The sequence below is a fragment of the Tympanuchus pallidicinctus genome, unplaced genomic scaffold (genome assembly GCF_026119805.1).
Source record: "Tympanuchus pallidicinctus isolate F22 unplaced genomic scaffold, pur_lepc_1.0 scaffold20, whole genome shotgun sequence".
NCBI lineage: Eukaryota > Metazoa > Chordata > Aves > Galliformes > Phasianidae > Tympanuchus > Tympanuchus pallidicinctus.
The window spans coordinates 13,104,227-13,121,755 of NW_026294722.1; the positions used below are offsets into that span (position 1 = coordinate 13,104,227).

The window sequence follows — 17,529 nt, forward strand, 5'->3', positions numbered from 1 at the left end:
CGCAGCTGTGGGGATGGCTGTGAGGAGGAAGAGATGTGAGCGCCTCGCCGGGAAGTTCGCCCCCCTCCTCCGGGAGTCTCCTCGTCGCTCGGGCTCTCCCGAGCCGGCTAAGCTCTCCCTGTGCCTCGCTGCGGTCTTCCTGGCCCCGACCCTGAGCGCAGCGCGCCTCGCTCCCTCCGTCTCACGAGGACGTGCCCGCTGGGCTCGGTCCGCTCGGCTCCCTTCCCAGCGCACGCGGGGCGCTGCCTTTGTATCCGCTGCGCTCTGGCACCGCGTCCCCTCCGCCGCTCCCGCAGCGCCCGCACGGAGCGCGGCGCCTCTCGTGGCCAGGTGAGAACAGCACCGCTTCCCAGAGAGGGCGGACCAACCGTTCCTGGCTCGCGAAGCCCCGTTTCCCACAGGTGTATCCACGATCCCCAGTGACCCGGAGGCGGCTGTGATCTGGGCTCCTCCCGTCCGCAGGCAGAACACGAGGGCTGCGCAGGGTGCGGGGCGGCATCGGCGCCGGGCCCGAGCCGTGCACCATCCGTCAGCAGCTGGTACGAACCTCCCTGTGCCGATAGGGGTTTGCCCTCGGAGAGGAGCGAGAGAAAGGGAGGAGAGAATTCCTCCAACCCAGCAGCTGCGGGGTCCCGGAGGATCCGTTCGTGGGGAAGGGGAGCTGAGCGCACGGAGCGTGGAATGTGGGGAGTGGAAACGCTCGGAGCAAAGAAACAAAAGGAGAATAGCGAGGAAACACCGCGCCCCGGGTTTGTGGAAGTAGGAAAGCACTGAAGAAATCTATTTCCCACAAAGCTCTCAGGAGACTTTGCTTAGCGCCATCCTGATTCCTCCTGCTCTTTGCATCCTGCCGCCAGAGCACTAACCGCAAAGATTTTTGCTGCTGCGTGTCAGCCCGGCTTCGGCTTTCGGCTGTCACGAGACACAAAAGGGTTTCGGTTGCAGCGCGCTGCCCGCGCCACCTCAGGGCGCCTCGCGCCCGATGCCCGCGTGCCTCGCGGCGAGAGGGAGCGGCGCTCGGCCCCGCCCCGCCCTCGGCCCCGCCCACCTCTCCCTCAGCCCCGCCCCCTCCCTGGCCGCGGGTGGCGGCGCCGCAGCGAGGCGGCCATTTTGTGGCGCTGCGCGGTCGGTGGCGCTGGGCTCGGCGTGGCGCGGGGCCCGGGAGCGGCGTAGGCGCCGTTCTCAGCCCTTTTTCCCTTACGGATCCCTCGGTAAGAGCGCGGCGCCGACTGGGCGGGTTGGGCTCTCGCCGACTGCCCCGCGTTGCGGACCCGCGGCGAGGCGAGGCGAGGGGAGGCCGGCCGGCCGGCCGGGCGCGGCTGCACGCGGCCCCGCGCACAAAGGGCCGGGTGCCCCTGCGTCCCTCGGGCCGCGCTGTGGGAGTACCGAGCGGGCGCCGCTCCCCGCGGCCGTCCTGAAGCGAGGGGGCTTCGGGCCGCACCCCCTCCTGCCGCCCCTCGCCGCGGCCCGCGGAGCCGTGCGGGCGGCTGGTGAGCGCCGCGGGCCCGGCCCGGCCCCGGCACCTCGCGGCTACGGGATCGGGGGCGGCGGGGCGGCGGGGCCGGGCCGGGAGCGGGGGGGGGGGGTCCGCTGGGCGCGCGGCCGCGGGGGCGGGGCGGGGCGGGACCGCCGCGGGGTGACGGTGGCGGAGCCGCGGGGTGACTGACGGTGCCGCGCCGTTCCTGCGGGCGGGACCGCGGGGCGCATCCTCGTCCTCTTTGTCCCTTTAAAAGTCCGCGGGCCGGTCGGTCGGTAAGGGCATCTCCGTGCGTCGTCCCGAAGCCGCTGCGTGCCGCGCGCCCTTAACGCGGACGGCCGGAGGCGGCGCGTTGTTTTCTTAGCGGTGAGGTCAGAGCGGAGCCGGGCTGCCCCGGCCGGGCCGTGTGAAGCAGAGCTGATGGCCTGGGGCTCCTCTGTGTCGGTAATGAGCGTTTGTGTCGCAGAGCCGCCTTTGCCCCGGACCCGTTCCGTTCCCTGTGAAGGTCCCGTTTCCAGAAGCGCCCGACCAGCATTCCTATATAATTATTTCATTAACTTCTGTGTGACTCGAGGTGGTTGGGGAGCTGGAGGCGGTGCAGGTCGGTGCGCGCCGTTCCCCCCGGGGTGTCTCGTGGTGCGCGTTGTCACCAGTATCGCTGTGTCTGCATGGAAAGATTTCACTTGAGCAGTCAGATTACCGTCTGCTTGTCTGTAATCCAGAGTAATTAATTAAGGTCAAGTTGGGAATGAGGTTAGCATGGTAATTGCTTATAACAGTACTGCCTCGATTGAAATGTAAGAAGCATATAATTAATTCTTGCCTTTAATTGGATAAGTTCTCCAAAGCTCTTTTTCTTGCTCCTGCAGTTCCTGGCTAATCTAAGCAATGATATTGACCTAAATTCTCCCTCTTGGTCAGAGAATGAGGGTGCAATCCTTAAGTTAACTGTAGGGCATGCTAAATTCTCCAGAAGCTCCATTGCTGTGGTTCATCAGCCTTTGACAGAAGCAGACGTGGCTTGCTTCTGTGTGGCTCCATCCTGTGCTGATGTGCTGGGCTGCATGGACACATGGACGAGCTCTGGCCCTTGGTGCATTCTTAGGGCTGCCTGTTGGTGTAGATGTGATGTTTTTTTGGTGGCAGTTTCTTTCTCAAATTTTATTTTTAAAGAAAAATTGCAGATGCTTTGGACTTAATGGCCTGTCGTGTTAAGTGTTGCTAAATGTGTGTAAGGCATTTATTCTTTTATTTACTCCTTACAGTCTTCAACTATCTTTCCCTTGCTTACAGGGTTATCTTAACTTTTGGAGCCTCCTGTAGGAAAACGCTTCTTTCAGGTAAGGAATTTACTTACTGATTTTAGTTTGACCCTACTGTCTGCTGTCATTAGCTCCATAGCCTGTGCTGATCAAGGAAGTGCTGGGTCTGGTGGCTTTTTGAAGGCTTCATTATTGTTGTTCAAGCGCTAGATTTAAGTGTACAAGCAGGTGCAGAGCATGTCCATGCTGGCTGACTGCAGATGTGCGTGGCAGAAAAGAATGCTGTTAGAATGTAGTATTTATTCCTTCTTGAGATGTGCTGATTTGTTGACACGCCATTGCGTGGTTTTAGTGGGCTTGAGAGCTTTGAGCCAACCTTGTTTGAGTAGAGCCAGCTGCAGTCTGCTGTGTGTGCCGCAGAATGGCTAGCTCAGAGGGGACCTTAAAGGCCGCCAGTCCAACCCCTGCTGTGAGGTGGTTGTTCCCCACCCGATCAGACTGCCCATCTGTGGCCTGGAACACCTGTAGGATGGGGCACCCACCTGCTCTGAGCATCTTTGTGGCCCTTCTCTGGACCCGCTCCAACAACTGCACGTCCTTCTTGTGCTGGGGGCCCCAGGCCTGGGCTCAGCACCACAGGCGGGGCCTTCGGGGCAGAGCAGAGGAGGACAGTCCCTTCTCTTGGTCCACTGCCCCCTCTGTTGATGCAGCCCAGGGCACTGTTGGCCTTCTGGGCTGTGAGCGCACAGCTGGAGAACTTGTGCCCAGCTTTTCATCCACCAGGGCCTCCAGGTCCTTCTGCACACGACTGCTCTCAGTGAGTTTCTCTCCTGGTCTGTTCTTATATCTGGCTTAGCCCCAGCCCTGCACTCGGCCTTGTTGGACCTCATCAGGTTCTCGTGTTCACACTTCTCAAGCTTGTAGGCTTTAATGAACTCCATTTCAGGTAGGGTTCTGAAATTAGCCAAGAAGCTATTAGCTGTGTCAGCCTGTATCTCTGGGTGCTGTGTAACTGTGTATTAAATGGGATAGTGGGAAGGAGCTGTTGGCTGGTAGGCTGAGGGGACTGTTGTGGGGTTTGTTGTTTGTTTTTGGTTTTTTTATTTATTTTCACGTGTGCATGATGTTAGCACCCAAGCTGTCCTGGCCTTGTTGCTGAGGTTAAAATACTAATTTCAGCACAAGCTTATTGTTCTACTACTTAATCTCAGCACTTCTCTCCAAGGAAATGGAGAACATCCTCTAGTTGTGCATGATTTTAGTGAAGATACTGCTTTGAATTTCTGTAGTGCTCCAGCTGTACAACTGTGTGGCTTTGGCCCTGGGACATGGATGGCAGCACTGCTGAGTAGAGTTTGAGTGGGGTTTTCTGTTTTTCTTAGTGCTGAAATCAAAAAGGCTTCAGTAGAGCATCAGAGGTTACACAAAATACCACACCTGAATTGCTCCTTCACTATACTGAGCACTGCTAATGGCTTTTGTGTGACATGATCCTCTGTACCTGTATAGATCCTCTGCTTAGGTTGCATCTCTGTCTCTCGATACTGCTGTCTTGCAAAAGGATGCAGTGACTTTTTTTTTCCCCAGCTGCCCTTTCGTTTCTGAGCTGGGAGAGAAGTCTGAGCCTTCAAGTGCACCCCTTCCCTTTCTTTTTGTGATAAGCCTGTAGAGTTGCATTCTCCTTACAGTGTGGCACATACACAGATGTGTCTCCTTAATGTAATGAGAATGTGACATCTCAGCAAAGTTCATGAGCACGTAGTGTAGGGTTTCACTTCGCACATCAGGAAAATATCCTGTTCCTTATCAACAGGGAGGGCAAGGTCTGCATAGCTGGGGGAAAAAAAAGGAATACTGAAACTGGAAGTGCCTTGTGTGTCAGAACACTGCGCTGTGGCTGTGAACAGTGGTCATTAGTGCACATAGCTTAGATTCTATGGGAAACATTCTTGGTTTTGTTTTTTTTGTTTTCCCCAGATTTTCTTACAGATGTTTTTTTTCTGGTTTGACTTCAAAGAATCACAGCTCCAAGCTGTTAATGCCCAGTACTGTTACCAGGTGCTTTTTTGTGCTGCCTTAGTGACTCTTTCACTTAGAGTTGTTCTCTATCCAGAATACAAGTTGGTGCTCACCAAGTTGGGTTCAGCTGCCTGCTGTAAGTGTACAGGGTGCTGCTGGAACATCCAGAGTGACATCAAAGCCAGTGGTAGAACATCAGGTCAAAACTAAGTTTGTCAGTTCGACCCCTGACGTTTTGAGTTTCTTCTGAAGTGTGGACTTGCTTGAATTCCAAGGCTGCTCTCTGGCGATGCACCTATCAAGTGCCTCCAGCCTTACATTGCTGCACTGTGACTGTCAGCCAGAAACGTGAAGGTGGCCTTGCTGTAAGCTTGTCCAGGGAGCTTCGTGCTGTTTGGTCTTTGCTTTTGAGGGAGTATGGAGCGGGAAGGAGAAACAGTCTGCTTTATTCCTCTTCTTGATTTCATTCTCAGTTGACAGAGGTGCCTTCAGCCGTAGGCAGCCGTTAGGCAGGGCAGAAATGTCTTTTAAGGGGCAGTTCTATGCTCTGCATGCAGCATCGTGAAGTGGATTTATGCAGCTTCAGGGAGGCAGAGAGGAGAAATCATGGTGAGGCTGTGGGCTCAATTAGAAGTTTAGAAATTTAACTTCAGGCTAAATTAGAAAGATTGAGGTGGCTGTAGCTTGTTTCTGCCACTGCCTTCTGCCTGGAGAAGCCTTGCACGTATTGACACGGAAAGGATGTTTGGATGAAGAGACTTCCTGTAGAAACTCTTGGTTTACTTTTTGTAGAAGCACGGTGCTCATCCCTGAGCCGTGGGATGGCTGTAGGTCATCCAGCAGGGCTGCTAATGGAGGAGCACTGCCTTTGCTTGTCTTTGTGGGTTTGCTCGTGGCACACTGACTGCTTGCTGTGTGATTGGTGCGGTGAACTTCATCGTGATTTTGGGTAATTGTTTCCCTGCAACCCAGCAGCTCACATCAGCACTGTTCAAGCTGTTAAACATTTGGACTCTCCATTTCCTTGAATTCTTACTGCTTGGTGGATTTTTGTGCCTGAAGATGTCCTTCACACTGCACTTAACTCTTAATTAAGTTCTAAAATCAGAGGCTTTAAGAATCTGCAGTTTCCAAAGACAGAATTGTTCTGTATCCATCTTTTCCTCTTGATTTGTTTGGCTGTTTTTGTTTTTTTGTAGTGGTCAGAATTATTTCTGAGTAAGAGATATTCAAAATATATATGTATAAATATAGATATCTATAATTCTATATGTGTATATATACATACGTTTTCATAATACTTAAAGTATCTTTCAAGCTCTGAAGTCCCACATCTTGAAAAGCTATGCTTATAAAATGAGAGTATGTCTCTTACTTGAACTTGCTGAAGGCTTCTATTCCAATTTTTAAACTGTTTTCAAATAATCAATATTAAAAGATCACCTGTGAAGGAAGTTCAGCCCCCGTGGTTTTGCAGCAGGAACCCACCAGCGTGAGTGGGAGCTGTGTTGCATCAGAAGCCATGACTCCAGTTCTGTGAATCTGCGTCTGCTGTAATTGTTTTGCAAAAGAATTTTGATGTGCCTCCAGATCTGGAGTGCTCAGGCATTTTGAGCCTTGACTCAGCTCTGGAAGTCCTGGTTTTGTTTATGCGCTGTTTCTCATGCTTGAATGTTTCAGAATTGAAGCTTCCTCTTTTTTTAGTTTCGGTCCTCGGAGTTGACGAATGTTTGGGCGATAAAACGGGGTTGGTGCTGAGATATTTCCGGGCTCTCCTCCTGTGAGAAGAAAGGAGGTGTTAGATGTGGGGCAGAGTGATTGAACTCAAGTCTCGGAATATTTCAGATAAGCTTTGAAATGTTAGCTGCCAAACAGTGGCTAGATAGACAAATTCCTAACTGCTCTTCCCACTTTTCTCTCTTGGAAAAACAAAAAGGAAAGGTGGTGATGGGGAAAGATAGAGGGGGGGAAAAGCCCCAAAGCCACCAGCAGGAGCTGGGTGTGCTTAGCAGGCTGTTGGAAGAGATGGCGAGTGGGAATTGCAGCCGTGTGCCCTGGCTCTTTAGCCTGATGTTTCCTTGGACGTTCTCAGCAGCGTGCGCAGTAAAACTGCAGCCTGTAATGTCATTTAGGTGCAGTCGGGTAGATGTGCTGTATGGTAGATGTCACCTCTTCAAACATATTTACACAGTACCCTGAATTTTGAGTTAGTTGGACATGCAAGTTTGGTATGCTGCCTTCTGCCTTGGTTAATGGAGGTGTTCTGGGATATCTGGCGTGCAGAATAGGAAGAACAGCAAGTTACTGGTGGGTTCTGTTTAGTGAAGGATAAATCAGTGATGGAGAAACTTGATCAGGATACGCAAAGAGTCTTTAAGGACCTTAGGATTGATCTTTGGTTTGGATCATGATAGCCAGCACTACTCTGTATTGTAGTATTTCCAGATTAAATTGATACTCTGTGTAATTTTACAGGCATGTTTTTTTTAAGCTCTAAAGTAACTTTCTGTCTCAGAACTCATTCACGTGATTCTTTTTCTTCCCTGTAGTGGTACAGCAGCACAGGGATGCTCGTGACCGCCTAAGCAGCGAGTTTCTTCTTGGTGAGTATAAGCACAGATCCTCATTTTTCTGAAAGGACTTTTTTTTCTTTCAAGCATTTACAGCATGTTGTGAAATTCATTTTTCTTCATTCTTGCTAAGGCACTGTGGATCCCATTCCTGTAAATTAAACCTTATGTTCTTAATGCAGAAATTGCAGACTTTCAGTTGGATGAAAAAATGGCAGTTTGATCAAAGTAGTTGCTCTTGAATGTAGCTTGTTTTGCTTAGGGAAAGCCTGCTTTATTCCACATGATTTGAACCCTTTTCCAGAATCTCTCTGCCTGTTCAGTGTTGAAGTGTCTGTAACGTTTGTGCTACAAGAGACCAAAAAAAAAGAAAAGAAAGAAACCAGAGCAGTTAAATAAGAGATGATCAGATGGCTGAAAAGCATTCTTTTCAGTATCACGTATTTATTTCTTTAATTGCACTTGGTAATGAAAATAAACTTTACTACAAAAATTGCCCACGTTCCTAATTTCTGCTTCCACATTGGTCTCCCCACCAGTTTGCAGTGCCAGCACAGTTGTGTGGGTTGTTGATGAGAGGGTGAAAAGTGACATTCTCATGTCCTGTAATCTCAGGGAGGGTGTGAGGATGGCGACCCAGGAAGGGCGGTTTGTTTGCTGCTGCCACTGCTGCCACTGAATGCTTTGAGGAGGTCGTGGCTCTGCCTGCACAGGGAGCAGATGCTGGTGCAGCAGTGTCAGCTGTGGCCGTCTGCCTGAGGAAACAGTCAGGCATGTTTGCAATGAAACTCAAAGCTTTCTGCTGTGCATGGGTGTTTCAGTGATAGGGAGTTAGTTATCTGTTACTCTTGCTGTGGAAGTTGCAAGTATCAGATCAGAGTTTGGTTTTGGTGCTGTCACTCAGCCAAGGAGTTTGCTTCCTGCATAGTGCTTGGTTGGTCTGGCAAACTGAAAGCAAGAAGTCAGCGTTGATTACGATCTGTTTGAGATCCAACGCAGTGCACATAAGAGCTGGATGTAGTCTGGTGTCTTGTTTGAAGTGTCTTTGGGATGGAAAATGGAGATGTCACAGTATTCCTGGGAACTTATTGCCTTGTCTGATAGTCTGCATGTTTAATTCATGTTTTTTCTTGTACCTGCTCCTACAGTTAAAAAGAAAAAAAAAGCAAACTAACAAAGTACTTGATTGAATCAATGTGAGAAAGGCCATTGATTAGGATAGCCTGGGTCTTGGGTTTCCTTGTAACCCTTACTCAAAAACTTACATTGCTGTGAGACAGTCTGTGTGTGTGGACAGGCAGGATTCCTTGAGTGAATAGCTGGTGAATAGCTGGTACAGGAACTGTCTGGGTGAGCATTTTAACTGGTGGGTTTTACGTTTCCTTTTTTGTTCAGCGTAGGATGAAATACAGTGAGGCATACTGCATGGCAGCAGTGGGGCTGGTAGGCATGGCACACACAGACCTTGTAGGCTGTAAGATCTGCCTACAAGTCAGCGCCAAAATGTTTTTCTGTAGCGCTGTTTCAATGTTTGTGAGAGTGTGTGAGTCTTTGTAAGGTGTTGTTAGGGTTGTATGATATAGCAATGTCTGTAAGTACAACCTTGCAGCTTGATACAGCCATTACCTTTTCTCATCTGCAGGTGTGTGGTTTCAGCACAGCGTGGCTGTGGTCTTGCAAGGTCTTCTGATTGTGGTGGGGACCATGGACTTCTCTGCACTGACCATCCCTGATGGGGGCAAGCATGTTGTAGGGGGTGAATTGGGTGAGGCTTTCATTGTTTTACCACTGATGAAGGTGCAAGGCTTTGCATGATGAATGCAGATAGTATGAGATCAAAAGTAAGTGCTGAGCAGTAAAAACCTGCTGTGCAAAATGTGATTGGACCTGGTCCTTGTCAGTTCCACAGTACGCATGGAGATATGCTAGCAGTCTGATTGTTCAGATAAAATGCTGGAGTGAATGGCAGTCAGCTTACGCTTTGTGGATCCTCCCATTACTCTGTCTTAGCACAGAAGCTGCTTATGCTGCTATATGGATAAAAAGCAAGATTCATGCTTACAGGAAGCAAAATGCACTTGGGTTTTCTGCTGCTGCATTTCAGATCTCGGGGCTCCCTTCAGTAGCTGAGTGCTGCATCTCCAGTGGACGCAGGACAGTCTCTTGCTAGTTACTTTCTCTGGTTTTGCAAGTGCCTCTTGTTAATGCAGTACCTGCCCTACCTGCCTCTGCCTCTTCTGTAGCCCTGCGGAATGCCCAGCAATACAGAACGCATTATAGGAGCTGAACAGCAATCTTAACCATCCCAAGTAAAACTTAACACTGCGTTGTACTGAGTAGTTACGTATTTTATCTCGCGTTGCTGCAGTTTGCCAAAGCTAACCGTGCTCCTTCATCTAGCCAGAGGACTGCAGTGATTCACTGAGTTCCTCATTTATTTTTTTTTATTTTTCATGTGTTGGGCTTTGTTGGAGGTGTGGGAGGAGATCCTGGGTTGGTGCAGGTATGTTCCAGAATGAAGGAGGTGAGGCTGAATCATGGGACTGAATTTGCCGTTTGAACTGAAGTAATACTCCATTTGGAAGGGGAGCTGGTTTAAAGGCAAGGTTTTGTTTTGATGCAATTGTGCGTGGGGAATGGTTTAATCATATCTGTGGGTGATCTGGAAAATTCTGTTTGTGCAGGTAGGTGAGGGTTTGGAAACTGCAGTGAGTCTGCAGTTTCCAGAGAGAAGATAAGAGGCTGTTACTCATGAGTTTGCTATAACTGCTTGCTTATGTCCTATATGACAATATAAGGAGATGCTTCAGTTTATAGAGGAACTTTCTTCTTTCAAAGCTTCCTGGTTCACCAGATCAGGGGCTGAACACTGATGGAGCTTAAAAACTGAAGAGTAAGAATTGCTACAGTTGCTACTTGTTTTAAAAGACAAAAGTCATAAATCCCCAAAGGAATCAGCATTCATGTAGGCATATTGTCCTGCAGTGCCCTGATAGAAGTATGAGTACCAATTAGGAAGGTACGAGTAATTGAATGGTTGAATAGTCTTTTAAATTTGAATTGCCTCATGGTGACTCTCCCAAGCAGGGAAAGCTCTGCCTTTTAAGCAACAGAAAGGTGTGCTTTTTGTGACATGGATTTAGAAATACTTTCTGTTGAAACCAGTGATTTGTCTGCATTCTGGAGTATCAGTTCCTGAAATGCTGCTCATAGTCATTGCAGAGTAAGAAGTTTTTAAGGATATGAAAAAAGAATAAGAGTAGAGAGGAGCCTTCCAGCTTTGGGGAATAATGTTCTGCCAGGTGTGTCTGCCTGAGGAAGCTGATCCTGGAATGAACTGATGTGAAGAGGACAGCCTGCTTTGCAAGGAAAGCGTGCCAAGCAGAGAGAGCACTGGGCTGAACCACCTTGGGCTGGGGGCTAGAAGAACCCACAGGAGCCCTAGAGAGGCGGGCAGTGTGGGGAGAGGGACGATGAGGAGAGATCTGAAATTCTTTTTTCCTTCACATCTCTGCTCTTGTTCGACTTGCAGATCAGCTGTTGCCCTGGTGTTGCTGTGTTGCTGTGGTTAGTGTGTGCTCTGGCAGATGCTGACGTTCAGCTGACTCCAGCTGGAAAGAAGAAACAGTTCAGATTCTTACCAGAATCTGCAGCCCCACTAAATACTATCAAATGGCTTCTGCTGTTTTTTTCAGGTTTCCCTTGCAATACTCTTCCTTTATTATTTTTTTAATTTAACATAAGCTGTAGTGCAGCCTTCCTTGCCAAGGCTGGCCTGGTTTTGTTTATGAGTAGAAGCCCTGTTGTATGAGGCAGTGCTGCTGCAGCCAGGAGGCCAGCCTGCCCCACTGCCTGCTGTGGGTGAGCTGCAGTGCCCCTTCTTTGGGGTCCCCCACTGCCGAGGGGCTCCTTTGCAGAGAGCTTCATTCATGTCCTTGTGGAGCATTGAGGTGCTTGGTCTTTGTGTGTCCCTATTCAGAAAAGGAGTAGCAACTTCAGTACTAGGTGAGGAATCAACTCGCAGCCCCAAGTTCTCCTACATTACAGCATTAAGCAACATCTGGAGACGTGGAGTTTGATTGCTAATGGTAGGAAGTGGTAATTCTGCTGATGTGAGGCTGTGGTGGAAGCATGGATGATTGAGGTGTGGATGGATGTATTCCATTAACAAAGAAACAGCAGGTTTTTCTTTTTTTTCTTTTTTTTTTTGGTAGTAACTAAGTATTTCTTTGAACTGCCTTAGTAGTGATGAGGTAACAAGTGTTCTTCAGTACTTCACTACCAGGTAGATTTTGAAAGGTTGTTACTGTGTGTGTTTTTGCTGCTTCCTGTTTACTGGATTCCTTGTTTTTATCCAAACCAGGAAGGGGAGGGGGGGAAATTATGTCAAGAATCTTCTGTCTCAGTCATGGGTTGCAGAGTTGTTAATTGACCTGGAACTTGGACCAGTGGAGAAAGGTTGAGCTTCAGTCTTCCATGGTCCAGTAGCTCCCTTGTGAACACTTTCTTTTTTTAATGATTCTCTATACACTGTCAGTTGGGAAGCCTTGCTTTAGAGGTAACTGCCCTCATTACTTTGTGAACAAGAAATACTAAGGTCCCTTAACACCTAGGTTTTGGGGGTTATGGTGCATAAGCTTATTTTGTATGTGTCTTGATTAGTGATTGATATTTAATTGCATTTTTCAGGGGAATAAAATCAGCAGTGTTGATATAACAAAATGACAAAACATCCTCCGAATAGAAGAGGGATCAACTTTGAGGTGGGAGCCCAGTTGGAAGCCCGTGACAGATTAAAAAACTGGTATTTTTTTTCAAAAACATTCATATTATATTAACTCTAAGTCTTTAATATCTTAAACATTTTATATTGATACCGTATTTAGAGTCCTTGTCATTGGTTTGTAGGAAAGTAGTTAATTTCTAGAAGCTTTATATACCAGTGCTTGAAATGGGCAATGCTTGCTGACGTGTTGTGCTGGCATTTTGGAAGTGTGCTCGTGCTGTGTGTGTCTGGGAAGCAGGGCTGCCACCTGCGGGGCTTTGTGCTCACACTGGGAAGGCCGTGCTGATCCAGCTGTAGGGTAGGCAGTGTGAAGAGATGAGTCCTTTGGAATACAGGATACCCAGGGTTGGTCCTCGCTGCTTCCTTTCCCATCGCTGTTTATAATTTGTAGACTTTGAAGCCTGAAACTGTTCCAGCCTGCCCTCACCTGGGGCCGTCAGCTGCCAGGGTACTGAGTGGGGAAACACCATTGAGAAATGTGCTGCAGTATTGGTCTGGCAGGTTTGAGTTTTGAGGATTTGAGATTTTGGGGGATTTGTGGGTTTGTTTTTTTTTTTGTCAACTACTGCAGGAAGGGGAGAAAGGGCCTGAAAGCCAACTCGAGCCAACTTCAAGCCTTCTTACTCTATTTTTTTTATAAAATAATCACGGAATCATGAAATGGCCTGGATTGGAAAGGGCAGAATAATACTTATAACTGAAAATGGCTAGCGTCAAAGGCTGCTTAAATACTGAGTGGTTCTGGTTAGTGCCTTAAGATGTCTTCTCTACAGAAATCAGTAGCTAGTTAATTTTTATTTAAGAATCTCTGGGTTTGGCGTAACTGAATATCAGGCTCTGGAGCATGCAGGCAGGATAAATGTGCAGAAGTAGCTGTTTAAAGCCTCCGGGCACCGCAGAAGGATTGTGTGCTGCCCCAGAGATGTGCAGAACTTGTTCCAGAATGTATCAGTCATGAGTGGAATCTCTCTTTTCTTTCCACGTGCAAGGAGATTGGAATTGTTAAAAATGAGTAAGCATAGCTCTTCATGGAAAGAACATGAAGCACCAACACTATGTTGTTCTTGGATTTTGTTGCTTTTCCTGTGTGACAGAGACGTGTAAGTAGGGTATTAGCCCAAATCTGCATGCTGCATCTTTTGTGTTCTGTTTATACAAGAAGCAATGGTACCATCTACAAAAAAAGACTTGAAGCTGTGCTGTGTAGGCTTAGTGGAGGTGCAGCTCAGTATGGGTTGGCTCCTGGCTACCTGCATGCACGTTTGTGCCTCAGGCTATGAGTACATAGCTCTTACTTTGGGAAGCCTGGTGGACTGGGATAGGATTCCACACCTACTACTTTCCATACATTCCTTTGCTTAAATTTAGTTTTAGACTTGTAATATATCCAGAATTCAAGCTCTCTTGATTTTTATTTTTTTAATGACCTGTTTTGTGCATTGTGTTCTGCAGCTCTTTAACCTCATAATGTAGTTATTGGTTATTCAGTTCTGAATGTTTTCATCTGCTTGCTGAGCTCCTGAAACATGGGTCAGAAAGTCCATCTTTCCCTGAGTGATGATTTCTGGATATTCAGGGGTTGTGTACCAAAACCTGTAAGATCTAGGGGCTTGACTAGCACTGTTAGTAGTGACGGACAAGGGACCTTGTCTGCCCCATTCTCAGAAGGTGTGGATTTGTAGAGGAAGACAGGCTATTCTTCAGTACTTTCATCTGTCAGTGAGTCAACAGAACTGCTCTGTGATATGGCTACAGTGCTCCCTCTTTATTTGGATGCAGAACTTTTTCCTCAAGCTTGTTCTTCTCATTCTAAGCCTTCAGAGGTCCTGGCTTTAATCGTGTGCAGACTGCAGTTTTTTTCTTAGACAGAAGCCACCTCTTAGGATGGAGGGCTGGCCTGGACTTCTGTGCTCAGTATCAAATACACGAATCAGTTGGTGAGCCGTTATTGCTCTCAGTAGAGCTTTGGAAAGCAGTTCATCTTGGTGCCCCATTTACTTGCCCTCACCACAGTGGCTTGTGCCCTGCACTGCAGGTTCTGCTTGTTCAGTGTCTGCGTGTTTGAATGGTGCCAACCTTCCAGCCCTGCTGCACAGAAAAAACCTGCGCATGCCAGTGGAGGAATCAATGCCACTGCTGCTCCTTGCAGTGTGAATGTTGCATCTTTTAGAGAAAACAAAGTCCCTTACCAAAGGTGCTTTGGTAAGATAAGCTCTATCTTTGCTCACAATATATTGAGCATCACTTCAATTCCTGAAGGGGTTGTCTGTAAGCTCCTAGATTTTGAACTCCAGAGAGCACAGTGGGTACTTGAAGTGCCTGTCTTAAGTGTTTTTGTTTGGTTTATTAAGGCTTGTCTGACACATGAAATGTGTCATGAAAGGCCTCTGAGGGTGTGTGCTGACCTGGGGGCATGGAGGGGGAAGAGCTGTGTGCATCAGACAGTGCCTCTGCATGCTGAAAGGCTCTTGGTGTACACAGTGCTGGGGTTCTGAGGATGGGAGGAGGGACTGCCCTGGTGGAGTAACCCTGGGTCTAGAGGACCCAGAAGGGCTGGCTGTGGTGACTCCCCTGCACATACATCTCTGCTGCATTGAATTCTTGATGGTTTTAGTGTTGTTTTGGGTTTTGTGTTTTTTTTTTTCCAATTGTGAAGTGCAGTGTTGCAGTCTTGATGTTTTTTTTTTTTTTTTTTTTAATCATTTAAAGTCTTCACTGCTGGCTAGCTGCAGATATTGCTTCTTAATGAAAAGGAGATGAATGTGCTGCTTACCTCCAGCAGGCAGATGGTGACATCTCGTTTCCATACTTTAATGATGCTTCTTTTAAGTTCATCCATCTGTAATGCACGTAAGATAGGAAGAAACTTGATTCTATTCAAGGTTCTTGAGTATTGATATCAAGGTAATCTTGTAATGAGTGTTGTACTGCCGTGTTATGGCAGAGATTGACAGTGTCATGACTGTAGCTGCTCACGCTGTCAGGGTTTTGTTCCACTACTGAAAGCATGGAAGTTCACAGTAGTTGTCCTTCATAGTACTGCTCCTCCTGGAGGTTTCCATTCCTCAGAATTGCCTTGCTAGCTCCAAGAGAAAAGAGGTTGTGTACAGGAAAGGGGAGATGCAATATTCCAGGCCTGAGAGAGGGGAACTCCTTCAGTCATCGCTGTCTCCTGGAATTTCTGGGTACTCACTTCTTCACAGAGAAGGACGGAGGGTTGCCCTTGTCTCTACAAGAAACCTCCCTTCACGTGGCTGGCTGTGCTCTGGCAGCTGTAGTCGGAGGTTGCCAGGTGCCGTTCAGCGGCACTATAGAGAGTTGTGCTGTTGAAGTCTTCAGTTGTTGTTTGGGTTCTTAGGGAAATTAATTGCCACTGTTTGTGACTCTCAGAAGTTTCCCCTTATTACTTATCTAACTCATTAGGCAAAAGGCCTTGGAAGATACAGACTTGCCGTTCCTTTCAGGTTGAGATGTAAGGCTGTTTGTTTTGGTCTCCTGACAAATCATGAGAAGTTATCTGGCTTCATCCGGCTCTTCAGCATGTTAGATAAACATCCAGATCAATCCCAGTTGAGGATCTCTTACTCCAAATCTCTTACCTGTTCTGAAAGCCCATACAGCCAGCTTAATTCTTCCTTTGTGGTCTGGTGGAGGATGGACCATACATGGACTCATGGCAGGCTGTGTTCTTTTCATGTCCTTTCAGTCAGACTTCAGTTCTTGTTTTTTCACTTCACAAAACTTTCCAGTGTGTGTTCTTGATAAACAAGCTTGAATTCCTTAGATTACTTCCATCCCATGACGCGTGCTTGCATGGATATCCTGTGTTACCTTCTGTGTAGATGTGTGAGGGCTTGCGCATCCTGATGTGTTGTGCTTGCTCAGGGCACTGAAGGACAGGGGCTTAATATTGGAGGAAGGATGCCTGCGCTGTCAGTTGTTCTTAGAGCTATTGGGAGCCTGGGAGCTTTTTGTCTTCGCTTTCAAGGCATGAGACAGCACTGTGCTGCTTTGTATCCAAGAGGAGGGTCTCACTGGGGAGGCACTGAAGTTTCTGGTTGGATGTAACATAGCTTCTGACAGTTTGCTGTTCCAGTCAAGCACTGAGCATCTGTTTGCTGATGGTGGTGGCTGCAGTGAGGGAAGGCTTGTTCATACTGCAGTGTGTTAGCCAGGAGCTGCCTGAGAGCTCTGGGGCACTCAGCTCTTGACCAGGCTGAAGTGGGGTCTTGCTGTCAGGTATGGTTTTTACTGCCCTTGTTGAGGGATCATCCTGTTGATGTTGATGTCTCCCACCATCAGGGAGCCTTCAGGAGGTGAGGTGAGCTAGGTGTGGATGATAGTGGTGCATGCTTCTGGGGTGATTATTCTTTTGGAGTAGTCTCCTGTTCCTTCTTTCCCTGTGTGAAGAAGGGGGCAGTCTTGGCTGAATGGTTTATTGGCTCTTGTCATTTAAGCATGGCTCCTCAGCAGGAGGAAATCAGCGGATGGAGTTTATTTCCCAGGGATGGGCATCTGAGTGGAACACATTGTTAGTTTTGTGCTGAGTCAGTTTTGGGTCATCCTCATCAGAGTCCTCATTGATCTTTGAGAATCTGAATGAGTCTCAGCTCTGCTGCAATCCCAGCGGCAAGAACTTCTTCTGCTGGCTTCTTGAGAGGAGCTGGGAATTCCTGCCCCCAGTTCTGCTGTTCTGTGCAGGGAGCTGTATTCTGGTTGTTGCCATTGCTTGTGCCGAGTACTGTGCAGTTCCTGGGATACTGAGGAGTAAAGACCTCTGAGAGAATCACAGTATGTTTGGAAGGACTGCAGGTCTTTCCTCTTTGAGACCCCGTGCAGAGCAGTTTGGGACTTAAATACAACAAATGGTGACCATCACACACACAGATAATCACACCCTAGGAAGGAAGGAGTCAAGATGTCCCTTCCATAAGTATATCCCATCTGTCTTTCTCTCTCCTCCACAGCCTGTGCTACACGTGCTCTCATAATGTACTGGGATGAACTAATGGCATAGCTTGAGGTATGTGGCATCGGGTATAAGGCAGGTCTTTGGTTGCAGTGTAAGGCTTTGGCATGGAGTATTTGTAGCTCTTTTTCAACAAGCTGTGATTGGATGTGACCCCGTACATTCTGAAGGATTTCATTGATAGATAACCTTTCTTTTAATCCATGTAAGATTGTATAAAATAATTCTTTGCTTTTCTTTTAAGTATGAGTTCTTTCTTTTTATAGCTTTATTTCTAGCATCAGGCTTAATCTTTTTTTTTTTCCTCTGCCCCTACCCTTTGTTCTGCCTTCTTAAGTGTGATTTGTCAAGTAAAGAGTACTTGTGGATTTAGGCTCTTCCTTCAGGCATTTGTTCTATTCACCAGGGTCTTGCTTTAGTTCCAGGTGACTGTAAGCATTGACAAG

At 47.9% G+C, this 17,529-nt stretch overlaps 1 protein-coding gene across 11 annotated transcripts in view; it reads left to right on the forward strand.

The window, feature by feature from the left end:
- The first annotated feature begins 1,078 nt into the window (after positions 1-1,078).
- PHF20 (PHD finger protein 20) overlaps positions 1,079-17,529 on the forward strand; it is a 63,575-nt gene continuing 47,124 nt past the window's right edge. For 5 of the 11 annotated variants that reach the window (XM_052684066.1, XM_052684073.1, XM_052684075.1 and 2 more), the window contains exons 1-5: positions 1,081-1,211; positions 2,771-2,817; positions 7,308-7,361; positions 8,971-9,093; positions 12,018-12,132. In XM_052684066.1, the coding sequence (XP_052540026.1) occupies positions 12,050-12,132 (83 nt within the window). In that variant the 5' untranslated portion in view covers positions 1,081-1,211; positions 2,771-2,817; positions 7,308-7,361; positions 8,971-9,093; positions 12,018-12,049. Of the gene's footprint in view, positions 1,212-1,943; positions 2,079-2,770; positions 2,818-7,307; positions 7,362-8,970; positions 9,094-12,017; positions 12,133-17,529 lie in introns of all 11 variants that reach the window. The other 6 variants (XM_052684068.1, XM_052684077.1, XM_052684070.1 and 3 more) reach the window with 6 other exon arrangements.